This window comes from Mustela nivalis, assembly GCF_964662115.1.
Source record: "Mustela nivalis genome assembly, chromosome: 5".
NCBI classification, from domain to species: Eukaryota; Metazoa; Chordata; class Mammalia; order Carnivora; family Mustelidae; genus Mustela; species Mustela nivalis.
In genome coordinates this window covers 154,284,585-154,309,838 of record NC_139024.1, presented here as the reverse complement: position 1 = coordinate 154,309,838, position 25,254 = coordinate 154,284,585, and the positions used below count along the sequence as shown (strand labels likewise).

The window sequence follows — 25,254 nt, the reverse complement described above, 5'->3', positions numbered from 1 at the left end:
GAGAAGCCTAGGAGGGGCTTGCTTGTGGGGTCTGCTGACTCAGTGCCGTATGTCCCCCCGCCTTGGTAATGTGCTAGGAATGAATGCCCGAGGAACGCGCTGGCTTCTTTTTCCAATCTCTATTTAAGCCCCCCTCTTTTCCAATCTGCCTCTGCAACAGTAACCAACAGGGACCAATTTCTGATCCCAAGACCTTCACAGAATCCCGTAATCCCACAGAATTACCCTACCTAGACATTTGAGCATCTTTATTGTACAAAAACAGAATAAATGCAAGAAAGGGTCTGATTCCTCGTGAATTTTCTGCGATTCCGATCATCACCTTCCCATAAACGCAAATGTAGCCTAAACACGGTGGGCACCTAATTAACTTAGAATGCGTGGAGTTGACCGGGCCCCTCCCAGCACCCACGAACCTAAATCAAAAAATATCACGTGCTCAAGACATAGTAGGGCCCAAAGAGGCTCCCGCCGGAGGAGTGAGACCTGTGCATGTGGGGTACCTTCCCTTCAGGGGACACATTCTGAAAGGGTCTTTAACCCAGGTGGTGTGCTCTTGGCTTCCTTGAGCCACTCTGACCCGGGCATATGAAAGGGGGCTCATCCCCCGGGGCCGTCTAGGATCATGGCGACAGGGACGGGGTTGGCGAAGGAGAGGAGGTGGGCATACAGACCGCCTCCCCGTCCGAAAGCGGTGTGCAAAGTCGCGGGCACCTGGGTGCCGGCGGCTGGGCAGGGACCGCGGCCCGCCCCTCCCAGGGCGCGTGCGCGCGCGTCGCCGTGGTAACCGCGCCGCGAAAAGACGCTGAATCACGGGCGCGCGCTGCCCCGGCTCCCGCGGAAGCTGCTGCAGGGGGCCGGGCGGGGGTCTGTCCCGGGCCGGGCGTCCTCGCCGGACAGCGGCGGAGCCCCGTGGGCCCGGGGCTGGGCGTAGACGGGGCGCCAGAGCGGCGGCCGGGCTCGCGTTCGCGGCTGGAGGTAAGCGCGCCGCGGTCGCCTCCGCCGGTCCCGGGTTCGGACCGGAGTGGCTGCGGCGGGCTCTGACCGGGGGGAGCGGCCGGGGGCTTCCGTCGGCGGGCGGCCCCTCCCGTGAGGCGGCAGCCGCGCGCGCCTGCGTGGGGAGCGCGTGGACGCGCGTGGGGGGAGCGCGTGGGCGCGCGCGGCAGCGGCTGACGCGGCCGAGGAGCCGGAGCGACGGCGGGGGATGCCGCCCGCGAGCGCGGCCGGGCCGCCCATGCCCGGCGTCCGTGGGGCCGGCAGCCCGCGGGCGGAGCGGCGCGCAGCGGGGGCGGCGGGGAGCGGCCCCGCCCGAGGCCCAGAGCCCGGCGCCCTGAGTTTCCGAGGTGAGTTGCTCGGGCTCTCGCGGGCGGGCGGAGCGTCCGCGGCGCGGCGGGGGCGCGGCCGGGTCCGGCGGCGGCGGGGCCCTCCCGTCTGTCCCGGCCTCGCGAGCGGCGATCGGTCGCCTGTGGAACCGCGTTCTCTCAACTTGGCGGAGTCCTGTTGGTGGGACGTTTGCCGGCCTCGGCGGCCTCGCCGGAACCTGCCCTTAAAACCGCTTCACGGCTGCTCTGGCGTCGCCGGGCGCTTGCTCCGCGGAGCGGGACGAATCTCGGCGTCGCGGGCGGAGCGCGTCGGCCGGGGGTCGGGGGTCGTCGCTCACGGGCGAGCGGCCGCGGCCGCGGACGCGACGGACCCGCTCCCGGCCGGCCTCGGCCCGGCTGCTTCCACCCGCGCTGCGGGCGCGCTGCGGGCGGCGTAGACGGCGCCGGCGTGAAAAGTCGAGGGAGTGTGCGGTCGTGGGAAAAGCGAATCGTACACAGCCGCCTTCTCAAAAGCAAAACAAAACAACAACAACAACAACCCCCAAAAAACAAAACAAAACCAAAGAACCCCACCCCCCCCCAAAAAAAAACAAAAAACAAAAAAAGAAGGATTTGGGAGAGGAACGTCAGCATTGATTCCTTTATTCCTGAAATGCACGTTCCGTGTCTGAGCACCGCACACTCGTCAGACGAGAAGACCACGGTCGTGGCGCCCCCTGAAGTGGTGGCAAATAACAGCACCTTGTTTTGTGTTTGATGCCCTACATCCCTCTTCATGCAAATGCGGAAAACTGCACATAATCCAGTCACCGAGGGAGGAGTCCTAGAGAACGCGGAATTTTTCTGTCACCGAGACGCGGATGGGAACGTGGATCGGGGCTTTCTGCAGCCGCGGGAGACTCCTCGCACTTGGCCGCGCATAATGCCCGTGCGGGCACGTCATTTTCTTCCAGAAAAACAAAAATAATTCAGCCAAAATCTTTATGTATTAAAAATAGTCAAAAGAGAGTTTCAGTAACTTCTCAACGTGAAAGAGTGGATTGGCTGTCAGATTTTCATGACTTTTATTTATTTTTATTTTATTTTATTTTAAAGTTTTTATTTATTTATTTGACAGAGAGAGATCACAAGTAGGCAGAGAGGCAGGCAGAGAGAGAGAGAGGAGGAAGCAGGCTCCCCGCAGAGCAGAGAGCCCGATGCGGGGCTCGATCCCAGGACCCTGAGATCATGACCCGAGCCGAAGGCAGCGGCTTCACCCACTGAGCCACCCAGGCACCCCTTTTCTTGACTTTTAATTGTTTTGTAGCCAAGCAGAGAAATCACGTGCTCTTTAAATAAATATGCAGAACCAGGCCTGACTCTTCCATGTTGGGGTGATGTAGATTTCCAGGTCAGGTGACCTGGGTTTGGTCGTGGTCCCGCCACTCTGTGGCTCTGTCACATTTGGCAAATTCCCTAGTCTCTCTAAGCCTCAGTTTCTTTATCTGTAAAATAAGGATGATAATAGGACTTACTGATAGAATTCCTCTAAGAATTAAACGAAGTTCTATGTAGAAGGCGCTGTAACCCTTCAATAAAAGTTGTGATCGTTCTTGAAATAAGTTTCTTTTCAGGAAGTATGTTCTGTCTTCAAAATAACTTGGCAGTAAAAGTAGAATTATTTTGATGTGACAAAACCTTGTCTGATTTATAATGTCAAACCATCATAAAGTACATAATTTTTCCTCGTAGTATTATTAAAACAACAACAATGCTAAACATAATCACAACCTTAAAGGCATGTAATTCCAGATAAGTGTATTTAATACTACAAGGAAGAGTTTTGCTTTAGTAGGCCTAGAGTAATTAGTAATTTCTTGTTCTGTTTGTTGTGTGTTTTTTTTTTTTAGTCTGTATTTTTAGACACTATTCATGTGAATTCAACAGTGAGAAATTATTTTGTTTATTTCTACTAAGTGGTAAAAAGGGTTAGGTCAACATAACACCTACTTTTGCATCATTTTTCAGAATCTTTCAACAATAGATGCTTGAGTTTCAGAGCAAAGCTTCTCACAGAAATAAAAGGCAGGTAGATAAAGATACAGTATTGGAGTTTTAGCTCTGTTCCCTTCCAAATTACGTTGGTAGAATTACATTGGCAGTTAGAAAGCTTTTCTGTGTCCAAACAGCTGCATGTTCTTTTCCTGAAGTTCAAAAAAAAGGGAGGGGGGATTCTAGTAAACATCTATTTCATTTAAACAGTGTAGCTAGAGTAAGGGCATAATTCAGACCTCAACATGAATTTTTAAAGGTGGAGTCTTTCCATGCCATAATTGAAAGCACAAGAATTATGAGAATGGAGGAGAAATGAATAAATTAACTCCAGTTAATTTATGGAGTTAATTTGTTACCTTTGTTAATTCATAAATTTGTTATTGAATTTGTTAATTTGTTAAATCTGTTGCCACCATCAGATTTGATGTATTCCATTTTTCAGTATGTTTCTTCATGAGGTGAGGAGCACATATTGTTCCTTTCTAGGATGAGGAGGACCCTGCTCTTCTAGGATTGTGACTAGCAGCATACCTTAGCATTTCCTTTGGCTTTTGTCCTGCCTTCTGGTCGATGTAACATACTTGTCTTTTAAAAGAACTATCATCTTCACCATCTCTCTCAAGTGTATTTGTATTTATCAGGAAGTTGAAATATCATCGGTTAGTTCAGTATCTTCAATTTTCTTGTCCTAAAAGACTTGAAACCTCCAAATTTTAGGTGCCCATGCTTCATATGTTGCTGGAGTAAAAAACTTCTCTAGTCATAGCCCTGAGATCCCCACTCCCTGTCATATATGTTTATGAGTCTGATGACTGACTAGTCTTCACCCTTTTGCATTGGACCTACCTGGCTGCCTCCTTCCCTTTTTAAAAGATTTTATTTATTTGACAGATAGAGATGCAGTGAGAGAGGGAACACAAGCAGGGGGAGTGGGAGAGGGAGAAGCAGTCTTCCCGCTGAGCAGGGAGCCCAATGCGGGGCTTGATCCCAGGAACCTGGGATCATGACCTGAGCCGAAGGTGGACACCCCATGACTGAGCCACCCAGGCGCCCCACAGCCTGTTTTATCCATTGCCACACTGCACCTGCTCTTCCAAATCTGGAGAAATTTTTTGACCTTATTATTCTAGTCTTCTTCCACTCAGTTGACCAGTCATACTTTTTTTTTTTAAGATTTGTTTATTTTAGAGAGAAAGAGATAGAGATAGATTTTGCACTGCTTCTGCCTAGAAGTTTAGCTGTGTGTTAATAAAAGATCTGTTGTTGCTCTGTATGCATGTGCTCCACTTAGCCTGGGTTTGGAAGGCCCTGGGTTGTCCGAGCAGAGTCCCTGTGAGGAGGCATGCCTTGGCAGGCCAGGTTGCTTTCTAGCTCACTCTGGCATGCCTCGGACTCCTAGCCCCTGTGCATTAGTCTTTCTGAGCTGCAGTGACACGTGTGAGGGGCTCCGTAATATTTCATGATGTCAGTAGACGTCCACCGTCTTTCCTGCCACACCAGTTTGCTGTTGCCGCAGAACAGAATAGCGCACACTCTGGGGCTTAAGACAATACCTATTTATGAGCATGAATTAGGGTCTCCCTAGACCCATAACAGGTTACCAGCAGAGCTCATTCTCATCTGGCGGCTGTGGGGAGGACCCTGCAGCCCAGCTCAGTCAGGCTGTTGGCAGAAGCAACTGGACCGAGATCCGCCTTTCCTGCCAGCCGTCCTGTGGTTGCTCTCAGCTTCTGGAGGAGCTCTCAGGTTCTTTCGAGACGCTCCCTTCATCATCAGAGCCAGCAGCAGAATGTTTCTGTCGTGCTCAGTGTCTTCTCTCTGACTTCCCTTTCTGTTAGCGGAGGGAGATCACTGTTTTAAAGGCTCTAATGATAGGTTTGGATCCCTCCGACGGGCTCCCTGTCTTCAAGCCAGCCGATGAGTAAGCTTCATTGTATCTGCAGAATTGTCCTTGCCGGGAATCCTCGTGTCCTCGTGGGAATAACACCCAGGGGTGAGGGTCAGGAGGCCACCTTCGAATTTTCCTGTCACCCTTGCTGATTACTGTTTGCCTGTTTTTCTGACGGCACACAGAGCCACAGTCAGCCTTCTGTTTCCGTCTTCACTGTGCTGCTCCTTCTTTGGTTTTGGTAGGTCTGGTAAGATCATTTGTACTTCTTTAGTCATCCTCTGTGGATTACCATTTCTCTGGAATACAGGTTATACCCCAGAAGAAGAGACTGCAGCAGATGCAATAAGACCTCATGTTCTAGAACTCCCCTGGAGAGGAGCAGTGTGTGTTATGGGGAGTGTGTGTGTGTGTGTGTGTTGTGTCCTGCCTGGCCATTCGTCTGTTGGAAGGAGGGTCCCCATGCTGGTCTGCCAGGCTCATCCTCGGCAAACCTGCCTTGTTTGTATATTCCCAGCATTGAGCGCTGGATTCATTTATAACAGGCATTAAATTAAGCTTTTTGGGGAACACTTTTTAATTCCATGGAACTTGAATATTTTGTGTTCATCGGCCTTGTATTTCATAGTATCTAATTCCTTAATTGTCCCAACTTACTTCTGGCTCTGCATTTGAAACCAGATTGTGTTCCCTCCTTCTCCTTCATTTTTTTCCCTATTGACATTATTTTGTTAGTCTTTTGAACAGTCAGGTAAATCTTCCTCTCATGTGTAACATAGAGTCGCCACAATAGCATTTTTACATCATAATTCTGATCCCTTTGTGTTTGGGTTGCGTTGTTGTTGTTCCTAGTTAGTTACAGAGTGAGCCATAATAAAATGTCATTTTAGTTCCTATATTTTAGATGGTTTTTGCCTTATAATGAGTATTAGAATCTACCTTTGCTTTTTCTTCTAATTCCCCAAATATCCTTATATAGTTTTGCCTGTTTATTTTTTGCAAATGAATCTTACTTAGTACTAGAAAGCATTCTGCAGAGTTTTAATTCATACTCTATTCCTTTGCAACCGTCTTTGACATCCCTTACCCTCCTAGGGCGAACCACGTCTCACCCCGCACTCACTCTGCCATCATCCCTTGTCAGTACAGCCTGTGTAATTCTGCAGAAAAAGAGACGGATTCTCTGTCCCATCTTTGTCATGCTGCTGGCCACGCCTGGGAATGGGATCTCTCACATTCGTGCCTGTCAAGCTGTGTATCTGTCTGCCCTGCGCAGAGACACTGCTGCTTCAAGGAACTTTGCTGGTCGTCAGCAGCCTGGCCGTACTAACCCTGATGTGGGTGTTTGTTGCATTAACGCGGTGGATTTAATAACGCGGAAACATCTTCTGCTCCACTCCCACCATCTCACCAGTATGGTTCTTAGAAAGCTGACAGATGGCGGGGGGGGGGGGGGTTGGTGCTTGCTCTCTGCCTGTATTTTCTCCACCTTGTTCCCTGATCTGCCCTCGGAGGGCCCCACAGAATCTGCTCTCTCCCCATTCCACACCAGTGCCCTTCCTGTGTTTAAAACCCAACACTGGCTGGATCGTGTTTCCCTTAAATCTGTTTGATCTCCTAATAGGGCGTCCTTTATCCTGTAATTGTAAGGCATTCTCTCAGTTGCCAGTAAAATCCTCTGTGTTGCTTGGCACAGGTTTTCTTGAACTTATTTTACCTTATCAGCTTCCAGTGGAGAAAGTCAGGGTGTAGACTGTGGTACTGAAACGCTGCCAAGTTTTACGGTCTCAGCTTAGCCCCTAGCTGAGTGTATTATCTACATCTCCTTCCGACTCCCTTGTTTGCTCGTGAGGATGGGGGGCCCGTGTGCCCCCGGAGACGCAGCAGGGGCTCCCTGAGTGGCGTCTTCTCCACCCCTCTCTCCAGGGCCGTGCAGGTCCGGGGTGACTCCGGGACTGTTCCTCACCTGCTGGGTCGAGGGAGACTGCTGGGAGTGAGAAAGATCAGGGCTTGCTTTTATCTTCTGTGTTCCCGACCCGTTGAAAACTTCAGGACTCGTTTTAGAGAAATTGGAAACTGACTTCTCTAGCCAATTCATCCAAAATGTTTGTACATCTGTTGAGGGTCAGAGTTTCTTACCTCTCAGATGGTTATGGGGAGGCTCGGCTCGGATGCTATGAAGTATATAAAATTACCTTGTGACCGTAAGCACTATTGTCAGTGGCTATTCTGTTAATGATAGTGACGATAAATACTATAAACCATTTATTTTCTTGTTAGAAGGATAGACTGATAGCTGACAGTACTCTACTTTCTTTCTTTTGCAATCATAGGGAATAAGTGAACAATTATTTGCTTAATGCCAGAAAGTTAAATTTTTATTTTTTAAATTTTTAAATTTTTTTAGAGTTTGTATTTCTAAGTAATCTCTACGTACAACGTGGGGCTTAAGCTCATGACTCTGAGATCAAGAGTCACACACTCCACCGACTGAGCCAGCCAGGTGTCCCCAGAAAGTTAAATTCCTTTTTTTTTTTTTTTAAATATTTTTTCTTTTTAATTTACTTGACACAGAGGGAGCGAGAGAGTGCATGCACGTGTAAGCAGTGGAGCCACAGAGGGAGAGGGAGAAGCAGGCTCCCCACGGAGCAGAGAGCCCAATGAGGGACTCGATCCCAGGACCCTGAGACCATGACCCAAGCTGAGGGCAGATGCCCAACCCACTGAGCCACCCAGGTGCCCCAGAAAGTTAAATTCTAAAGGAAAACCTTTTGGCTAGCTGGTCATAGACTTGCTGATAAATAGAATTAAAAATCTGAACAGTCTCCAAATGGATGAATGGTTTGCCAGATTCAGAAGTTTAGTAACGAAGAGAAGGAAAAATACTTCTCTACCCTTCAAGATCTTAAACCTAGACTAAAAATTAAATTGACAAGAGACAGATTAACAGGAGAAAAAAAAATCCAGGTTTTATTACATGTGCACATGGAAGCTCAGTGATAAAACTGAGACCTGAAGAAGTGACTAAGGCTGGCAGCTTTTATATTTTTTAGACAAAGAGACAATAAATCCTTGAGAAATTGATAGGACAAAGAAAAACTTAACTTTGGAAGCTTTGATTAGTAAGGAATTCTAAGCAGAATTCGGGCTGAGATAGTCAACTAGTCAGCAGTAACAAGAGGGGTTCATACAGCCTTCTAGGCTCTGAATTTCCTGTCTCTGGTGCTGAGGCTGTCTCCTTACCTCCCGGTTCAGAGGGGTGCCTTTCTCGTGGGAGATCTATTTCCTGCTTTCTGGGGGATGGAGAAACGTCTGAGTGTCCTGATTATACAGGCTGTCTCTTAAGTAACTTTTATTTAAAATAATCAACATGACAGTCCACCCTTGGACCCTACAGTAATTCCCAGCTGTGTTCAGAATTGGACACAAAGCAGATCTGCTTTCTCTGACACACAAAGCACTGAGCCCCGGTCCCCAGCTGTCATCGAGGACTGATGGGGCTGTCCTGTACACCTGTTGGCCCACTCTTGCTAGGTGCTCAGAAGGTGCTGGTTTAATCATTATAGTGCAGGACAAAACATTTACTTGGGTAGCAGTGATGGCCCCGTTAGGTAGGGATTGAATTCAGGAAGAAATAAAAGTGCTGAACAATTGAAAACTAAGCTAGTTCCATAATTGAGGGAGATTATTTAAAGCCCCATAATGTACACTCAAGGTTTTACGTGCTGGAATTTTTTTTTTTAAGATTTTATTTATTTATTTGACAGAGAGAAATCACAAGTAGATGAAGAGGCAAGCAGAGAGAGAGAGAGAGAGGGAAGCAGGCTCCCTGCCAAGCAGAGAGCCCGATGCGGGACTCGATCCCAGGACGCTGAGATCATGACCTGAGCCGAAGGCAGCGGTTTAACCCACTGAGCCACCCAGGCACCCCTGGAATTTTTCTTTTTAATGTAGGAGCAGAGTCTGCAAGAATACAAAACTGGTGTTATTTACAGTGTGAGGGCTGGGAGGCAATGTCTTAGCAGAGTTTAGGAAAGATGGTAAAATACTCTAGCAGCTGGCCAATGGATGCATAAATAAATATGAATATAAATGTCTTTTTACCTTTTATTTTTTACCTTTCACCTTGGCTCTGTGTTGGCATGTGGACATGACAGAAAGCCCTTGGCATCTGAAGGCCAGAGTTCCTCTCTCTTCTCGCCGTGAGGAATTTGGCTTTTTTTACCCCTACACTTAGAAAATGCTCTCTGCTCTTGGTACTCATGGGTTAGGACAAGGGGGCAAATTGCAGGAAGCCTGTCTTTTGAGAAGTACAAAGGATGGTGTTCCAGGTTGGACTGTGTCCCCCCAAAAGATAGAGTGAAGAGTTCACCTCTCTCCTGGTGGAATGTGACCTTATTTGCAAACAGAGTCTTTGCAGAGGTCATGGAGTTCAGATGAGGTCAGCAGGGTGGGCCCTTAATTCCTCTCACTGATGTCCCTGTAAGGGAGATGTGGATGTAAGTGCGTTAAGGCACAGGGAGGACACCATGGGACAACAGAGGCAGAGCCAGGAGTGATGTCACTGTAAGCCAAGGGATGGGAGGGACTGCCACCCAGCACTGGGAGCTGGTGGGGAGCAAGGAAGGATTCTGCCCGGGCTCCGATTTCAGACTGCTGGAACGGCGTCTGAAATCCTCTAGAACGGCGATGGGACGGATTTCTCTTGCTTTAAGGCACCTAGTTTGTTGCATGTTATTACAGCAGCCCCAGGAAACTGACACAGACGGTGAAACGCAAGGATCGTATTAAAGAAGTACATACTTTCTTGAGTACCTAATGGGGACATAGAAATAAGAAGTGTTCTGGACCTTGGCTTTTAATAACAGCCTGCGGGGTGATTTTACATTTCGTAAGTTCTGTATGAATCATATATGACGTATTAGAATTAAACAACTTAAAGAAGAGAACTCGAGGCTAGGAGATAGGAAAAGAGAAGGTTACTCTGAAAAATTATTGCTTTGAAAGCAAAAAAATGAAAATGCATGACATTTGCAATACACTTTTAAAAATTCTTCCTGTAGAACAAGTTAGATTTTATAAAGACAACAATCTGCTAATTTATCTATGTAGGAAGTTTAGGTTTTTAGGAAGCTGGATGCCACTGTATGGTGTTTTCATTGCTTATATTACCGATGCCTTCTAGCATGCCTGTCCCCCCCTCCCCACTATTCTGGTGAACTTTTATGCTGTTTTTCGTGGTTTTTAAGACATTTTTTAAAAAAGATTTTTATTTATTTATTTGACAGAGATTACAAGTAGGCAGAGCTCACAAGAGAGAGGAAGGGAAGCAGGCTACCCGCTGAGCACAGAGCCCAATGTGGGGCTCAATCCCAGGACCCTGAGATCATGACCTGAGCTGAAGGCAGCGGCTTTAACCCACTGAGCCACCCAGGCGCCTCTATTTAAGACATTTTGAATAGTGAGTCTAAATGACCCACCCAATTAAATGTTCCTCTTCTACATCATCTGTGGGTTTTAACTAATAGTTTGTCAGATAATTTTATGGATTTTTAAAAATTTGACAGAGAGCAAGCACAAGCAGGGGGAGCAATAGGCAGAGGCAGAGGCAGAGGGAGAAGCAGCAGATTCCCCCCTGAGCAGGGAGCCCAATGCAGGACTCAATCCCAGGACCGTGGGATCATGACCTGAGTTGAAGGCAGATGCTTAACTGACTGAGCCATCCAGGCACCCCAGTTTTATGTATTTTAAGACCATGACATTGATCCTTGAACTGGAACGAGCAGATAACATTGCTGGAAGTAGTGGCCTTTTTCTCTAGTCCAGAGTAGCCAGAATTACCATGGTCCTGGATGGAAACCCCAGTTTTCAGGCTATATATCCTGTTGGCATCTTAGTTCTGCCAGGACCACAGCTCCTAACTTAAGGCCCTTTGCTGTGGATCCCTCCCTGTATCATTGAGTCCTTCATCGTGATCTGTTTATCAGGCAATGATCATGTCTGCAGGAAGGTGGGAGGGAAGGAAATACGTTCACGCAGACCTGACTGCCCTCCCTCCTAATTTATCCTCACACCCTTCCGTCTGTGGCTATGACTGAGCTCTAAATCCCCAGCAGACATTTTGAGCAGGAAGTCACTACGGCCAGCCGGCAGGGGCCTCTCTCTAGGTGCATTTCTCCACCACGCACGTAGGGTATTCTGTCATAGCCTGTCAGCCTGTCATGCCTATGGCATTCTTTCCATCTAGCAGCCTCCTAACAGTAGCCAGCTAAAGAGAAGAGAAAGTCCTCTTTTGTCACTGAAGATACATCACTGTTAGATTATAGAAAATTTAGAAAACAGAAAAGTAGAAAGAAGAGAGAGACAATTGCATTCTGCTCTCCTGCCCTGCGCTCATGAATTGGTCATTGCTTCCCTTCTGAAGTGCTCTCCATCTGTAATTTCTAGAAATCCCCTCTATTGCCTTCCTGAAAATCAGAACTTTTATCTTAGAAGCTTCCTAGAGCCTCTTTTTTTCTTCCTCTGGAATCTCTCTTTTTCTCTATAAGTCCGCATGGTTTGCCAAGACTAATTGTACCGTCAAACCTGAAGACTCTGTGTATCTTGGGACGAACCTGAAGACTCTGTGTATCTTGGGACGAACTCTATCTGGGCTTCCCACTGGAATATAAACTCCTCGAGGGAACCGGATCGGCAGAGCCTAGAATACTGCCTTGTGTATGGAGGTGCACAATACACTTTTAAAAATTCTATTTTTACAGACTTTTTATTTGACAGAGAGAAAGAAAGAGAGCACAAGCAGGGGGCATGGCAGAGGGAGAGAAGCAGGCTCCTCACTGAGCAGAGAGCCTGATATGGGGCTCGATCCCAGGAGCCTGAGATCATGACCTGAGCCGAAGGCAGACGCTTAACCAACTGCTCACCCACGTGCCCCGATACACTTTCTTTTAAATAACAGCTACATTGAGATATAATTTACATACCACGAAATTCACTCTAAGTATATTATCAGTAGTTTCTATATGTTCCCAGATATATACAGCTCACCCTAATTTCAGAAATCTTCACCACCTCATTAAAAAAAACCTCGGACCCAGTAAGCAGTCCCTCCTATCAGTCCCTGGTCCCACGGATTTACTGTCTATTTGTATGGATTTGCCTGTTCTGGACACTTGATACAAACGAGATCACATGGTGTGTGTCAGACCTCTTGTGACTGGCTGTTTGCACTTGACACAGTGTTGTCAGGATCCATCCTCGGGTCTCTTTATTGCCTGTAACATTCCCTTGTCTGGATATACCACTGGATACCACATTCTGTTTACCCATTCTTTCTTTTAAGATTTTATTTGTCTAAGAGTGTGTGAAGGGGGGTGGGAGTACAGAGGGAGAGAGAGACAGAGAGAGTCTTGAGCCGACTCCCTGCTGAGCACAGAGCTCCCCCCACCCCGCCCCCGTGGGACTTGATCTCCTGACCCTGAGATCATGACCGGAGCCAAAACCAGGAGTGACCCGCTTAACCAACTGCCCCTGTCTAGCCATTCTTGAGTTGTGCACACTTGGGTGATTTCTACTTTCTGGTTACTGTGAATAACGCTACTATGAACATTCCTGCACAGGTTTTTTTGTGGGCATATATTTCCAATTCTGTCGGGAGCCAGTACAGGAGGCCCACTATAAGAGCTGTAAGGGACTGAATATGATTGGCTGTTCATTTAGGTCCACTCACGCGGGAGGTGCATGCGCACTGCATGAACACAGCATGGCCATGTATGGTTATGTTTGGTGATCATGCTCTGATTGGTTAACGGTGCCTGCATGAAAACCCATGCGCCCGGGGTTAGAGGAGGAGGAAGAAAAAGCGATTAATAAAAAAGGTTCGCCGCTACGTGAGTCTCCGAGTCGTTCTTGCTGGCGAGAGCGACACAATTCCATACCTAGGAATGGAGTTAGTAACTGCCTAACCATTTGAGGAAGAGCCCAAAGTGTTCTCCAGAGAGGCTGTACCGCACCCACCAGCAATGTACAAGGGCTCTCATCTCTCCACATCTTCCGGACCCCTTGGTTAGAGGTATTGGATGATTCCATCTTGGTGCGTGTGAAAGGGTATCTCATGGTAGTTTGGGTTTGCATTTCTCTCACGACTGATAATGTTGAGCATCTTTTCATGTGCTCTTTGGTCAGTATGTATCTTCTTTGAGGAATGTCTGCTCGGATCCTGTGCCCATTTTTTTTTTTAAATTGGACTATTTGTCTTTGAACTGTCGAGTTGTAATTCTGAGTAGAAGTCCTTCATTAAATATATGGTCTGTAAATATTTCCTGCCATCTGTCAGTTGTGTGTTGATGTTCTCTATAGTATGATTTGAAACATAAATGTTTAAAATTTTGGTGAAATCTATTTTGTCTGGTTTTCCTTTTGTTATATGTGCCTTTGCTACCTTACCTAAGAAACCATTTCCTAATCCAAGGTCACAAAGATACATATGTTTTCTCCCAAGAGTTTTTATAGACTTCACTTTTAAAGTTTTGGTCTTTGATTCAAGTTAACTTTTTTATATGGTGTGAGGTAGGGGTCCAATTTCATTCTTTTGCATGTGACTATCCAGTTTCCCCAGAACTATTTATTGAAAAAACTATTCTTTCCTTATTCAGTTGTTCCACCTTTGTTGAATATTAGCTGACCAGAAATATAAGGGTTTATTTCTGGATTCCCAGTTCTATCCCACTAATCTATGTGTCTTTCTTTATGCCCATGCCATATAGTCCTGATTACTATGGATTTGTAGTGAGCTTTGAAATTGGGAAGTGTGAATCCTTCAATCTTGTTCTTTTTCTTTCCCCCAGATTTTTTGGCTGTTCTGGGTACCTCTGTATTTCTGTAGGAATGTTACAACCAGTTTCTGCAAAAAAGACAGTCACGACTTTGACAGGAATTGCATTGAATCTGTAGATCAGTTTGGGGACTGTTGTTATAATCATATTCAGTACTTCAAACCATAAAAGAGGTTGTCTTTCCATTCATTTAGGTTTTCTTTAATTTCTTTAAAATACTTTGTAGTTTTCAGGGTGCTTGAATGGCTCAGTCGGTTAAGCAGCTACCTTCAGCTCAGGTCATGGTCCCAGGGTCCTAGGATCAAACCCCACATCGGGCTCCCAGCTCTGTGGAGAGCCTGCTTCTCCCTCTCGCTCTGCCTACCTTTACTCTCTATCTGTGTCAAATAAATAAATAAACATTTAAAAAATAAAATAAAATATTTTGTAGCTTTCACAGTACAGATTTTATACTTTGTTAAATTTATTACCAAATATATATTCATTATGATGTTATGGTAAATGGAAATCTATTATTTTTATTTATTTTTTCTTATTTTTATTTTTGCTTGTTTATTGCTATAGAAATACAATTGACTTATAAATTGATCTTCTATCTTGCAACCTTGCTGAACTCTAATAGTATTTCATAGACTCCTTAGGATTTTCTCAATGTGAGATTGTGTCATCTGCAAATAGAATTATTTTTACTTCTTTCTAATCTGGATGCTTTTATTTTACTTTCTTGCTAATGTCCCACCCAGAACCTCAGGTACAGTGTGGCATAGAAGGAGGGAGAGTAAAAACATCCTAATCTTGTTCCTGATCTTAGAGGAAAGGTCTGTCATCGTTAAGTATGGTATTACTGATTAGTCTCTATAGATTCCATTTATCAAGTTGAGGAATCAATAGATATCTGAGAATGAACACATTTGTATAGAATCATTTCTGTATTGTTTATATTTTTTGCTTTTGGGGTCTTGTTAATAAACCTATTCCTAATCAAAAGTTATAAAGATATTTCTGTTTATATTTTCTTTTAATCTTAAAACTTTGTGTCTCACAGTTAGATCTGTAACTCATCTAAGATTTATTTTGTATGTGGAATGAGGTTGACATGGTAGCTTTATCATTTCTCTGGAAAGCGCCGTTTTTATTCTTATTCTCCTCGGTGGACAATTTGATGGAGATGTAAAGGGAGATAGGACTTGCTACAGGATGGTGCACTGTCCAGCTCTCAAGGCTGAGCCCAACCTTGAGTAGGACAGGACCATGTGGCCAAACCCTAAAAGTTCACTGTTCCTTCCCTGTTGAAGGACATCAGGAGGGAGCCAAGGCTTCACGTCCAACCTCCAAGTCTCACTTGAATGTATTTCAGGGGTTCTAAACTGCAGTCAGAATCCTAAGTTCCAGGAAAGTCTGAGAAACCTAATTTTAACATTTCCATCTCTACTCTGTGAAGGGATGTAGGAAGCTGTGGGAATGGATTCGGAGTGTCTGGGTTTGTCCATTTATCTTCTAAGGCTAAGGGTCAACTTCTGTTCTTTTTCTGTTCTTTTTTTTTTTTTTTTCCCGACTATTTTGCCTTCTTCATTGCAGTGTTTCTCATAGATCAGGTCATTCATCTGTTTCTCGGATTCCCTTTTTCTTCCATCTGTTCAAATGTCCTGCCTGCCTTCTCCCTCTCTTTTAATTTTTTACTAGGAATATTGGAAATGGGGAATAGATCTGTGTGCAGTCTGCCATTTTGAACAAGGAAGTTTTCTTTTTACTCTTAGCTTGCCAGAGTTCTTTTAATGAAGGTGATTTCCCCCCAGAAAGATTAATGTGAAAGTATTTGCTGCCTGTGCTGTGTCTCTGCACAGTCCTTGGGATAACGGTGACCCTTGTCTCCAGGATCTGCCTCTTTACAGAGATCAGATACTTTGAACAGCAAGGATGGAACCATCCTTCTGTTCTTTCCAACCATGAAATGAATCCCTGGGTATTTGGTCTGTTACTACAGCATCCTGGTTCTCTCCAGCTTTGATGATAACCTAGGCGTGTTAAGTAGCAGCTGTGATTAGAAAGCCTAAGACAAGCACCTGTCCCCCACACGTCTCCCATACCACCCTCTGCCAGAGACTCCTTTGGTGCCCAGGAATCTCCTTATGAAATTGCTAGCCTCCTCAGAAAGAGTAAGACCTAAAGGCTTCCTGACCCACAAACTACAGTGGCCTCCCCCCGCCTCCCTAAACTTATGTCCCCGTGCTTACCCTTCTCTCTGGGCTGCCTTTCTTGCTGTCGCTGGAACCTGGGCAAGTTCCCTCCTCAATGCGTGTACATTCATATCCTCTGCTTTCAGATGCCCACGGGATTCATTCTCTCATCTCTTCTCTTCGATCAGATAAGACTTTCTAAGTTCATTAATTCTTCAGCACTGCCTCGTCTAGTCTGCTACTTAACCTGTCTGTTGAGTTTTTTTTTTTTTTTTTTAAGTAATCTCTTTACTTAATGACATGGGACTGAAACTCACGACCCCAAGATCAAGAGTCACTCACTCAACTGACTGAGATACCCAGGGGCCCCCATCCATTGAGGTTTAGAGTTTTTCTCATTGTTGTAGTTACTGGTTTTTTTTTTTTTAAGATTTTATTAATTTATTTGACAGAGAGAAATCACAAGTAGATGGAGAGGCAGGCAGAGAGAGAGAGAGAGAGAGGGAAGCAGACTCCCTGCTGAGCAGAGAGCCCGATGCAGGACTCGATCCCAGGACCCCGAGATCATGACCTGAGCCGAAGGCAGCGGCTTAACCCACTGAGCCACCCAGGCGCCCTGGTTTTCGTTTTTAAAATTTTATTTACTTATTTGAGAGAGGAAGAGAGATCAGAGCAGGGAGCAAAGGGCAGAGGGAGAGGGACAAGCAGACTCCCCACTGCATGAATAGCCCGACACAGGGCTCGATCGTAGGACACTGAGAACATGACCTGAGTCGAAGTTGGGTGCTTTACCGACTGAGGCACACAGCTGCCCCCACATTGAGCTTTTTTTTTTTTTTTTAAGATTTTATTTATTTGACAGACAGAGATCACAAGTAGACAGAGAGGCAGGCAGAGAGAGAGAGGAGGAAGCAGGCTCCCCACTGAGCAGAGAACCTGATGTGGGGCTCGATCCCAGGACCCTAGGACCATGACCCAAGCTGAAGGCAGAGGCTTTAACCCACTGAGCCACCCAGATGCCCCCACACTGAGCATTTGATACCAAAGATGATATCTTCTTATTTTTGGAATTTATGGCTGGCTGTTTTTCAAATCTGTCAAGGTCTTTTCGCTGTACAAATCTTACACCTTATTATTAGATGTTATTTCCTTAAGCATTTTTAGCATCTTATTTTCTGTTTCTCTGTGCCAGAATTCTGTTGTTTGAAAATCACAGAAACCTAATTCTCTTGTTTTTTTCTGTTGCCTTTCTTGAGGGTGCCTATGATTTGAAATTTTGAATCCTAAGTTCTGGTTTGCCTGCTCTTGGGAGATCAAACTTGGAATGAAAAGTTGAGCCCAAATCTGTGGTTGCCAATTCTAAAAAGAAAAATTTTTCTTCATACAGAGCCATGGGGCTGAATTTTTTTTCTTATTCATCCTTTCACCTGCATGGATCTTTCTCAAAGGTTTCTGGCTCCGTGGGGCACTCTGTTTCCAACCTTGGACTTATATGTGCCCGGGGCTCTGGCTGTGCTCTTTCTCTGTCATCAAACTCAGGTCTCTGGGCTCTAGAAATCTACAGTCTCTGTGGCAGCCTCTGCGTCAGGGTTGGTTTTCCGCCCTGCTTTCTAGCTGCCTGTTTGCTTTAGTGCTTATTCTCTGGGAGAGCAGATAGCGGTTTAATGGTGTTTTGCATCGTATTTTCCCTGGCAACTTAAGTAGTTTATTGGCTCGCCGCCGTGCTAGACCTAGAAATCCAGACTTCCCCACACGTGTATGGTGCTGTGTTTTCCGTTCACAGTTCATGTCTTTCATGCAATATTGTGTCACTGACTATGTGGTAATATGTGAATATTATATATTCATGGGATATTCAGTAGTACTTAACCATACCTTCATATAGGACATTTGAGATTCCAATTTACTATTTATTGTTACATTGTTTTTTAGTTATGATGACTAATTTTATTTAAAATACTGCTTTTTAATTATCAATTAAAGTATCAATCCTTAAAAACATCAAGATAAATTGAACTTTTACAGTGTTTGAATATAATGAATTTTTAAGAATGCCTTGAGGGGTACCTGGGGAACTCAGTTAGTTAAGCATTCGACTCTTGGTTTTGGCTCAGGTCGTGATCTCAGGGTCATGAGGTCGAGCCCCATGTGGGGCTGTGTGCTCAGGAAGAAGTCTGCTTAAGGATTCTCTCTCTTCTTCTCTGCCCCTCCTCCTGCCTGCTCATTCTCTAAAATAAATAAATAAATATTTTGGAAAAAGGGGTGCCTGGGTGGCTCAGATAGTTAAGGGTCTGCCTTTGGCTTGGGTTGTAATCTCTAGGTCCTGGGATCAAGCCCCCTGTTGGGCTCTCTGCTCAGTGGAGAGTCTGCTTCTCCCTCTGCCTCTTGCCCTGCTTGTGCTGTCTCTGTCTCTGTATATCTCTCAAATGAATTAAAAAAAAAAACAAACTTAAAAAAAAAATACCTTGAGGGATGCCTGCGTGGCTCAGTTGGTTAAGGTCTGTCTTTGGGTCACGTCATGATCCGGGGGTCCTGGGATCAAGTCCCACGTTGAGCTCCTTGCTCAGTGGGGAGCCTGCTTCTCTCTCTGCCTGTTTTGCCTATTCTGCCTGTAGCTCTCCTTGCTTCTGTTCTCTTTCTGATGAATACATAAAAATCTTTTTTAAAAAGTCTTAAAAAAAATAAAATAAAATAAAAAACCTTGAGAGAATCATGCTGGATCTTTTATGTCAACTGATAGGGCTTAAAAGGGCCCCTGGGTGGCACAATCAGTTAAGCATTTGACTCTTGTCTTCAGCTCAGGTCATGATCTCAAGCTTGAGAGATTGAACCTCATTGGGGGCTCCTTGCTCAGCGCAGAGTCGGCTGAAGATCCTTTCTCCCTCTTCTTCTGCTTGCACTTGTGCTCTCACTCAAGTAAGTAAATAAATCTTAAAAAAAAAAAATCTTCACAGGCATCTGGGTTGCTCAGTCCCTAAGCGTCTGCCTTCGGCTCAGGTTGTGATTCCAGGGCCCTGGGATCAAGCCCGGGATCTGGCTCTCTGCTCAGCGGGGAGCCTGCTTCTCCCTCTCCCGCTGCTTGTTCTTCTCTCACGGTCTCTCACTCTGTCAAATAAATAACTAAAATCTAAAAAAAAGAAAAAAAAATTCTTCCATCTTATACCAGTTTTTGTAAAACCTGGTATCCGAGCAGTGTTTCAGGAGAGTGTAAGGCACCAGGAGACGCAGGGAATGAGCACACACCACAGACAGCGGCGTCTGCGGAGTCTGGGAGGCCCTTCATTCTGCGGTGCTTTTCTTGGACTCCCTCCGACAACGCGCACCGCGCTTGGAAGCTGTTCATCGTACCAGGAGAAACTGGGGTTTTTTATCCTGTTCCTTCTTGTGTGAAGACGGAGTCCCTCTCTGATACACTGAATGTAAATGGAGGAAAAATCTGTGATATGGCCAGGAGGGATGCTGTAGGGAGGGCGAGTGTGTGCGCACCCGTGTAAAGATGCGGAAGATAGTTCGAGATGGAAAACTCGAGAGGGAAAGCTAAGAACTGTCTTTTATTTTTTTTTAATTTATTTATTTTTTCCTATAAATACTTCTTAATTTATTTTTAAAAAATTGTGCTGTTAACCCTTTTACGGGGCAACAAGCTATGTGAAAAGTACAAAACTTTTTGTCAAATGTAATATTGAGAGTGCTTTTGACATAGTTTACTGGTTTATCATCTGGATCAGTATATACTGCGCAACGGGCAAGGCTAGAATCCATGAACCAAGCTGCAAAGATCTCAAGCTAAATAAGGCGGAAAGATTTTGGAGAAACAAAAGAAGGAAATTCTTTCCTATCCAATGTATACTCTTCAGACTAATGCACTCCTTCTATCAAGCCTTCTAAACTGTTAAATAAAGTTTTCCAAACAAGCATTTAAACTTCATTACACAGAAGAGCAACAAGAATGGTATCCCACCAGACAAAAGGCAGGAGGGAAAAAAATATATATACTGAGTTCAATGGGTAAGCCTGAATGTAGCACAGTTCTTCACAACCGATGGGGGGATAATTCAACATGGTGTCCAACAACGTTCTAATGACGTGCTTCATCTCAACTGGTTACTATGAAGCAAGGTGTAAATGTTTGGCCCCAATCGGGCTTCAGAAATGGTTCTTTTTTCATGACGAGCATGTCTGTCCAGCTATCAATCATGTTTGTTTGCACCAAATCCCAAGCCATTAAAATACGACTAATTTTAAGTTAAACAGAAGTCGTCTGCTCCACATTCGCCATCAACTATCCATGCTACTGCATTCCTCTTCGATATTCTGGTGGTCTATAAAAGGTGCTGGTCCCCATATTCTAACAGTGCCATCGTCTGAGGCGCTGGCCATCATGGATGGGATCTGTGGGTTCCAGCTCAAACAGTTCACTGTGCGTGTGTGCCCTGTCAGCTCCGCGATTGGCAGGCCCAGATGACTGCTCTGAGCTGTGGCTTTGGAATGTCCAAACGGGAGCGCTAAGGACAAAAATGAGCCAGTCTCATGAGGACAGTTTGACAAGCGTGGCTTGGAATCCAGATGGGAAACGCTTCGTAACTGGAGGTCAGCGCGGCCAGTTCTACCAGTGTGATTTAGACGGGAACCTCCTTGATTCCTGGGAAGGGGTGAGAGTGCAATGCCTTTGGTGCTTGAGCGACGGCAAGACTGTTCTGGCATCAGACACACACCAGCGGATCCGGGGGTACAACTTTGAGGACCTTACAGATAGGAACATAGTACAAGAAGATCATCCCATTATGTCTTTTACTATTTCCAAGAATGGCCGATTAGCTTTGTTAAATGTAGCAACTCAGGGAGTTCATTTATGGGACTTGCAAGACAGAGTTTTAGTAAGAAAGTATCAAGGTGTCACGCAAGGGTTTTATACGATCCATTCATGTTTCGGAGGCCATAACGAAGACTTCATCGCTAGTGGCAGTGAAGATCACAAGGTTTACATCTGGCACAAACGTAAAGAACTGTCTTTTAAAAGGCGAGTACCAGAAAGCAGAGCTGCGGGTATTGACAGTGGCCGGCCGCTCCTTCCGAGTGGCCCTGGGCATGGGGGGGGAGGCTGTTCGGGCTGCTCTCTGCCTTCAAAGTGGATTGACAAGTCTAAGACGGAACATCACATTACCTAGAATAAAGGTATATAAAAGCATACTCTGTGAGAAGTCTTGCTCCACCCATGTCTCCCCCCGCTTCCAATTCCTTTTCCCACCCTCCACATCTGCCACTTCTCTTGGTTTCTGTTATGTGCTTCCATGATTTCTTTTTGCAAATACAAGCAAGCAGGAATCCTGTCTTCTTCCGAAAGGTGACTTACTATAGACCCTGACCTTGCTTGCTTGCTTCATTTAGTATCCAAAGATCTTCTGATAATATCAGTGTGTGTGCATAACATACATGCTAGTGTGTGTGTATATATGTATACATGTGTGTATGTATGCATGTGGTCTATAATGTGCACTGTATGCCATATATACATAATACATACACTTGTGTATCTATGGGTATACATTCTATATTATGTTATACATAATAGTATATATACATGTATATATCCATATACTGTTTGTATATATGTGTGTGTATATAAAATTCTCTTTTATAACTGCATAGTATTCCATTACCAGGCTAGATCATAATTTGTTAACTACTTTCCTGTCAGTTGACATTGACATTTGGGTTGTTTCCAACCTTTTGTTATTATTAACAGTGCTGCGATACCGTATGTCATTTTGCATGTATGCAAATAAACAAAGTAGAATTAGATACATAATGTAAAATAATTAAACCCATGTTAAAAATTCATAGTAATTTGAATTTTAAAGTTAGGCATCGCAGTTAACTCTTGCTTATTCAAGGAGAGTGCTCTATTCAGCAGCACATATACTAAAAGTAAAACAATACAGAGATGATGATCGTGGCCCCTGCACAGGGCTGACAGGCAAACTCACTCATTCAAGGAAAGAGTTACCATTCATTCATGCATGTGTCTATTCAGTACATCTGAGCTCCTAGCATGTCCTAACCTCTCCTCTAGTTTCTGGGGTGAACGTGGCAACCAGCCCAAGTCCCTGCCCCTGTAGTTTATAGTATGATGTGTGGAAACTGGGTTTTGAGATGCCTAGGGATGATGGCACCGTGAGGTCGCTTGGCAGAGAGGAAGAGTGACAGAAAGAGACTGGCAGGGAACACAAGCCCATTCTGCTAGACCTAGTTGCTTAGATTTTCTATTATTATTCCTTTTATAACTGAGAAGAAAACTCTATTAGCTGTTTGTTTGTTTGTTTGTTTGTTAAGTGCAGAGAGACGTAAGGCAGCACACAGTAGTGAAAAGAACATATTGTCTGGTATCAGCCACACTTGAACTGGGTTCCAGTTCTTCAGGACATCTTTGTATTCCTGAGCCTCCGTTTTACCGTCTATGAAATGGGGATGATGATGATGTAATGGGGAGTTAGAGCACCAAACTAATGCATGTACAATCTTGGGGACATGATGAAATAAATAGTAGTTTCCATAGTGTGAATTGTTTTTTGAATACAGCGTGTGACTTTTGGCGATAGTGTGGCCTCAGGACACCTCCTAAGAAGGGAGCCATGACTTTGGCTTGGGGCTGGCTGTCGACAGCGTGGGGGAGAGAGTATGGGGACACTGATGGCCATCAGAAGGAAGCCTGGGAGGAGGAGGGCAGACGGAGAGCTGGTGTGACCAGTTTGCTGTCCAGTCCTGAGGTGTCTGTCCTGTCCAGGCATTTTTAACACCAGCTCCTGTCACTTCTGAACAAGCCCGTGTGACATGTACACAATCCCTCCTAGTCATGGGAGGCCGGCCAGTGGCCACTGGGGTGCTTCTTCCTTGACCTGAGTTCATGGGTGACTTCTTCCAGGATCAAAAGCGAACTTACTGCTGTGAGATGGGTGACTGTGGGCAAACCTTACCAAAAAACAAGACCCTTAGGAAGTAAATATCAGGAATGTTGAATTCTGGCTGTCACATACCAGGTTTTATTTTTTCATACACTCAGCTCCAGCTGAGATGAAACCTGTCAGCTGGCTTTGAAAAGATATTTCAGAGAACCATGGTCACTGTATGTCTTTGCACTTGGGACTGCTGAATTTAAAAAGTTGAAAATTAAAATATGAAAACATCTTTTTTCCCCCCATGGTCTGGGTTTCTAAGTCTTTCCTCACTCTGGTTCTCCCTTTCTCTTGGAAGATGGTAACCCCTTGTGCTCCGTGTTTTGTTCATAAGCCGCTCATGCCTACGTTAAACGATCTCATACATCAGTGGGGATTCGGGATGATGATGGGTCAAGCTGTCACTACCGTGAGTAAAGAATCCATGTCACCTCTTTCTCTGGACAGTGTGGCATGTGGACCTTTCTTCTGGAGAGGGATGTATGCTAGTCGTGTTTCTGATCAGCTGCCCAGTGCAGCCTAAGCATTTTCTCGCAGCTAGAGTTGTCTGATAAAATACAGTGTAAATATGTCCTAAATATTGCATGATAGAAAAAATGATTTGCCCAAATTTCGCATTTAATTGGGAATCCTGTATGCTTATTTGTTAAGTCCGACTGCCCTACTCATCCCCTTCTCTGTGTGTCACATCCACTCCCTGAGTGTAACCTCGCGTGGGCTCTCTGTTGCTGTTGGATTTACTGCGGCTCTTGATGCCAAGCGGATCTAAGCCTCCAGTGACCAAGAATAATAGCAAGAATATTTATTTATAAGATATTAAAAACATTCAGGGGACTCAAAGGGTACAAAAGGCTATTTGCTAAAAAAAAAAAGAGAAAAAGTCTCTGTCCCTGCCCTCTAGGGGGGGCACAATAAATATTAATGGTTTCTTGTATATTCCTCCAGAGGGTAATTCATTTTCAAGCAAATTCATATTTATATTTCCTCCCAACCCATTCTCTTTTTGCATGAATAGTAAAACCATAATCGCCATTCTGTATTTTCTTTCTTCATGTCACAATAGACCTTGCTCAATGCCAGCACGCTAAATAAGCATCTTCTCTTTCTTCACAAATGCAGGGGGTTTCACGATAGGAGTAGACTGTAATTTAGTTAACCGATTCTCTGCTTATGGAAGTTTGGCTGTTTCCAGCCTGTTGGCTAGGACTAGGATTGTACCCAGGAGTAACCTACTGTGCATATGATTTCCTGAGCACCCAGGCTTGTCTGTGCCACAAATCCGCACCAGTGGGATTGCTGGGAGCTCACGGTGCCACCTGCCCTCCGGAGAGGCTGCACCAATTACATTTCCATCAGCGGGGACTGAGAATGCCTGGGGGCGTTGGAGGGGGCAGACTCTCACCAACAGAAGAACATGGGAAGGTTTTCTCACATATGACCATCACGTAGGTGGAAAAAATGAGATCTCTTAGTTTTAGTTTATATCCTCTTTTTATTCCTGATTTTGAGCATATTTGGGGGTATTTAAAAAGCATTTATATTTTCTTTTCTGTGTTCTGTCTGTTGATGGACTTTTTCCATTGGTTTGAGGCCATTCCTGTTTACTAGGGAAATTAGTCTTCGTAATGTGAGTTGCAAATATTTTGCCCACTCTGTTGTTGACACTGACTTTATATATGGTGATGTTTCTATGAAAATTTTTGTTTATATCCCTACCTTTTATTAATGGATCAATTTATTCCTATTTTTTGTTATGGCTTCTGAGTTCACATCGTTCCTAAGCCTTCCTCACTTGAAGATTATATAGTTATATGATTATATAGTTATATAATTATATGTAGTCTCCTATTGTTTTTCTTTAAAAACAAAAGCTTTATTGAGTGATAGCTCATGTAGCATACAGTTCATCAATTGAAACGGTGCAGCTCAGTAACTTCTTCTGTATTCACAAAGATGTGCAACCATCACCACAGTCTGTTCTAGAACTTTTTTGTTACCTCAGAGGAAATCCTGTACATGTTAGAATTCATCCTCCTTTTACTCCAG

At 44.9% G+C, this 25,254-nt stretch overlaps 1 protein-coding gene across 8 annotated transcripts in view; it reads left to right on the top strand.

The window, feature by feature from the left end:
- Positions 1-1,160: 1,160 nt before the first annotated feature.
- Positions 1,161-25,254, top strand: part of KIAA0319 — a 98,613-nt gene continuing 74,519 nt past the window's right edge. For 2 of the 8 annotated variants that reach the window (XM_082731467.1, XM_082731464.1), the window contains exon 1: positions 1,208-1,343. Coding sequence is in view for 1 of the 8 variants with exons in the window: in XM_082731462.1 (XP_082587588.1) it covers positions 1,205-1,343 (139 nt within the window). In the remaining 7 variants the exon portion in view is untranslated. Of the gene's footprint in view, positions 1,344-12,892; positions 13,230-19,027; positions 19,172-25,254 lie in introns of those variants that run through there. The other 6 variants (XM_082731468.1, XM_082731466.1, XM_082731465.1 and 3 more) reach the window with 5 other exon arrangements.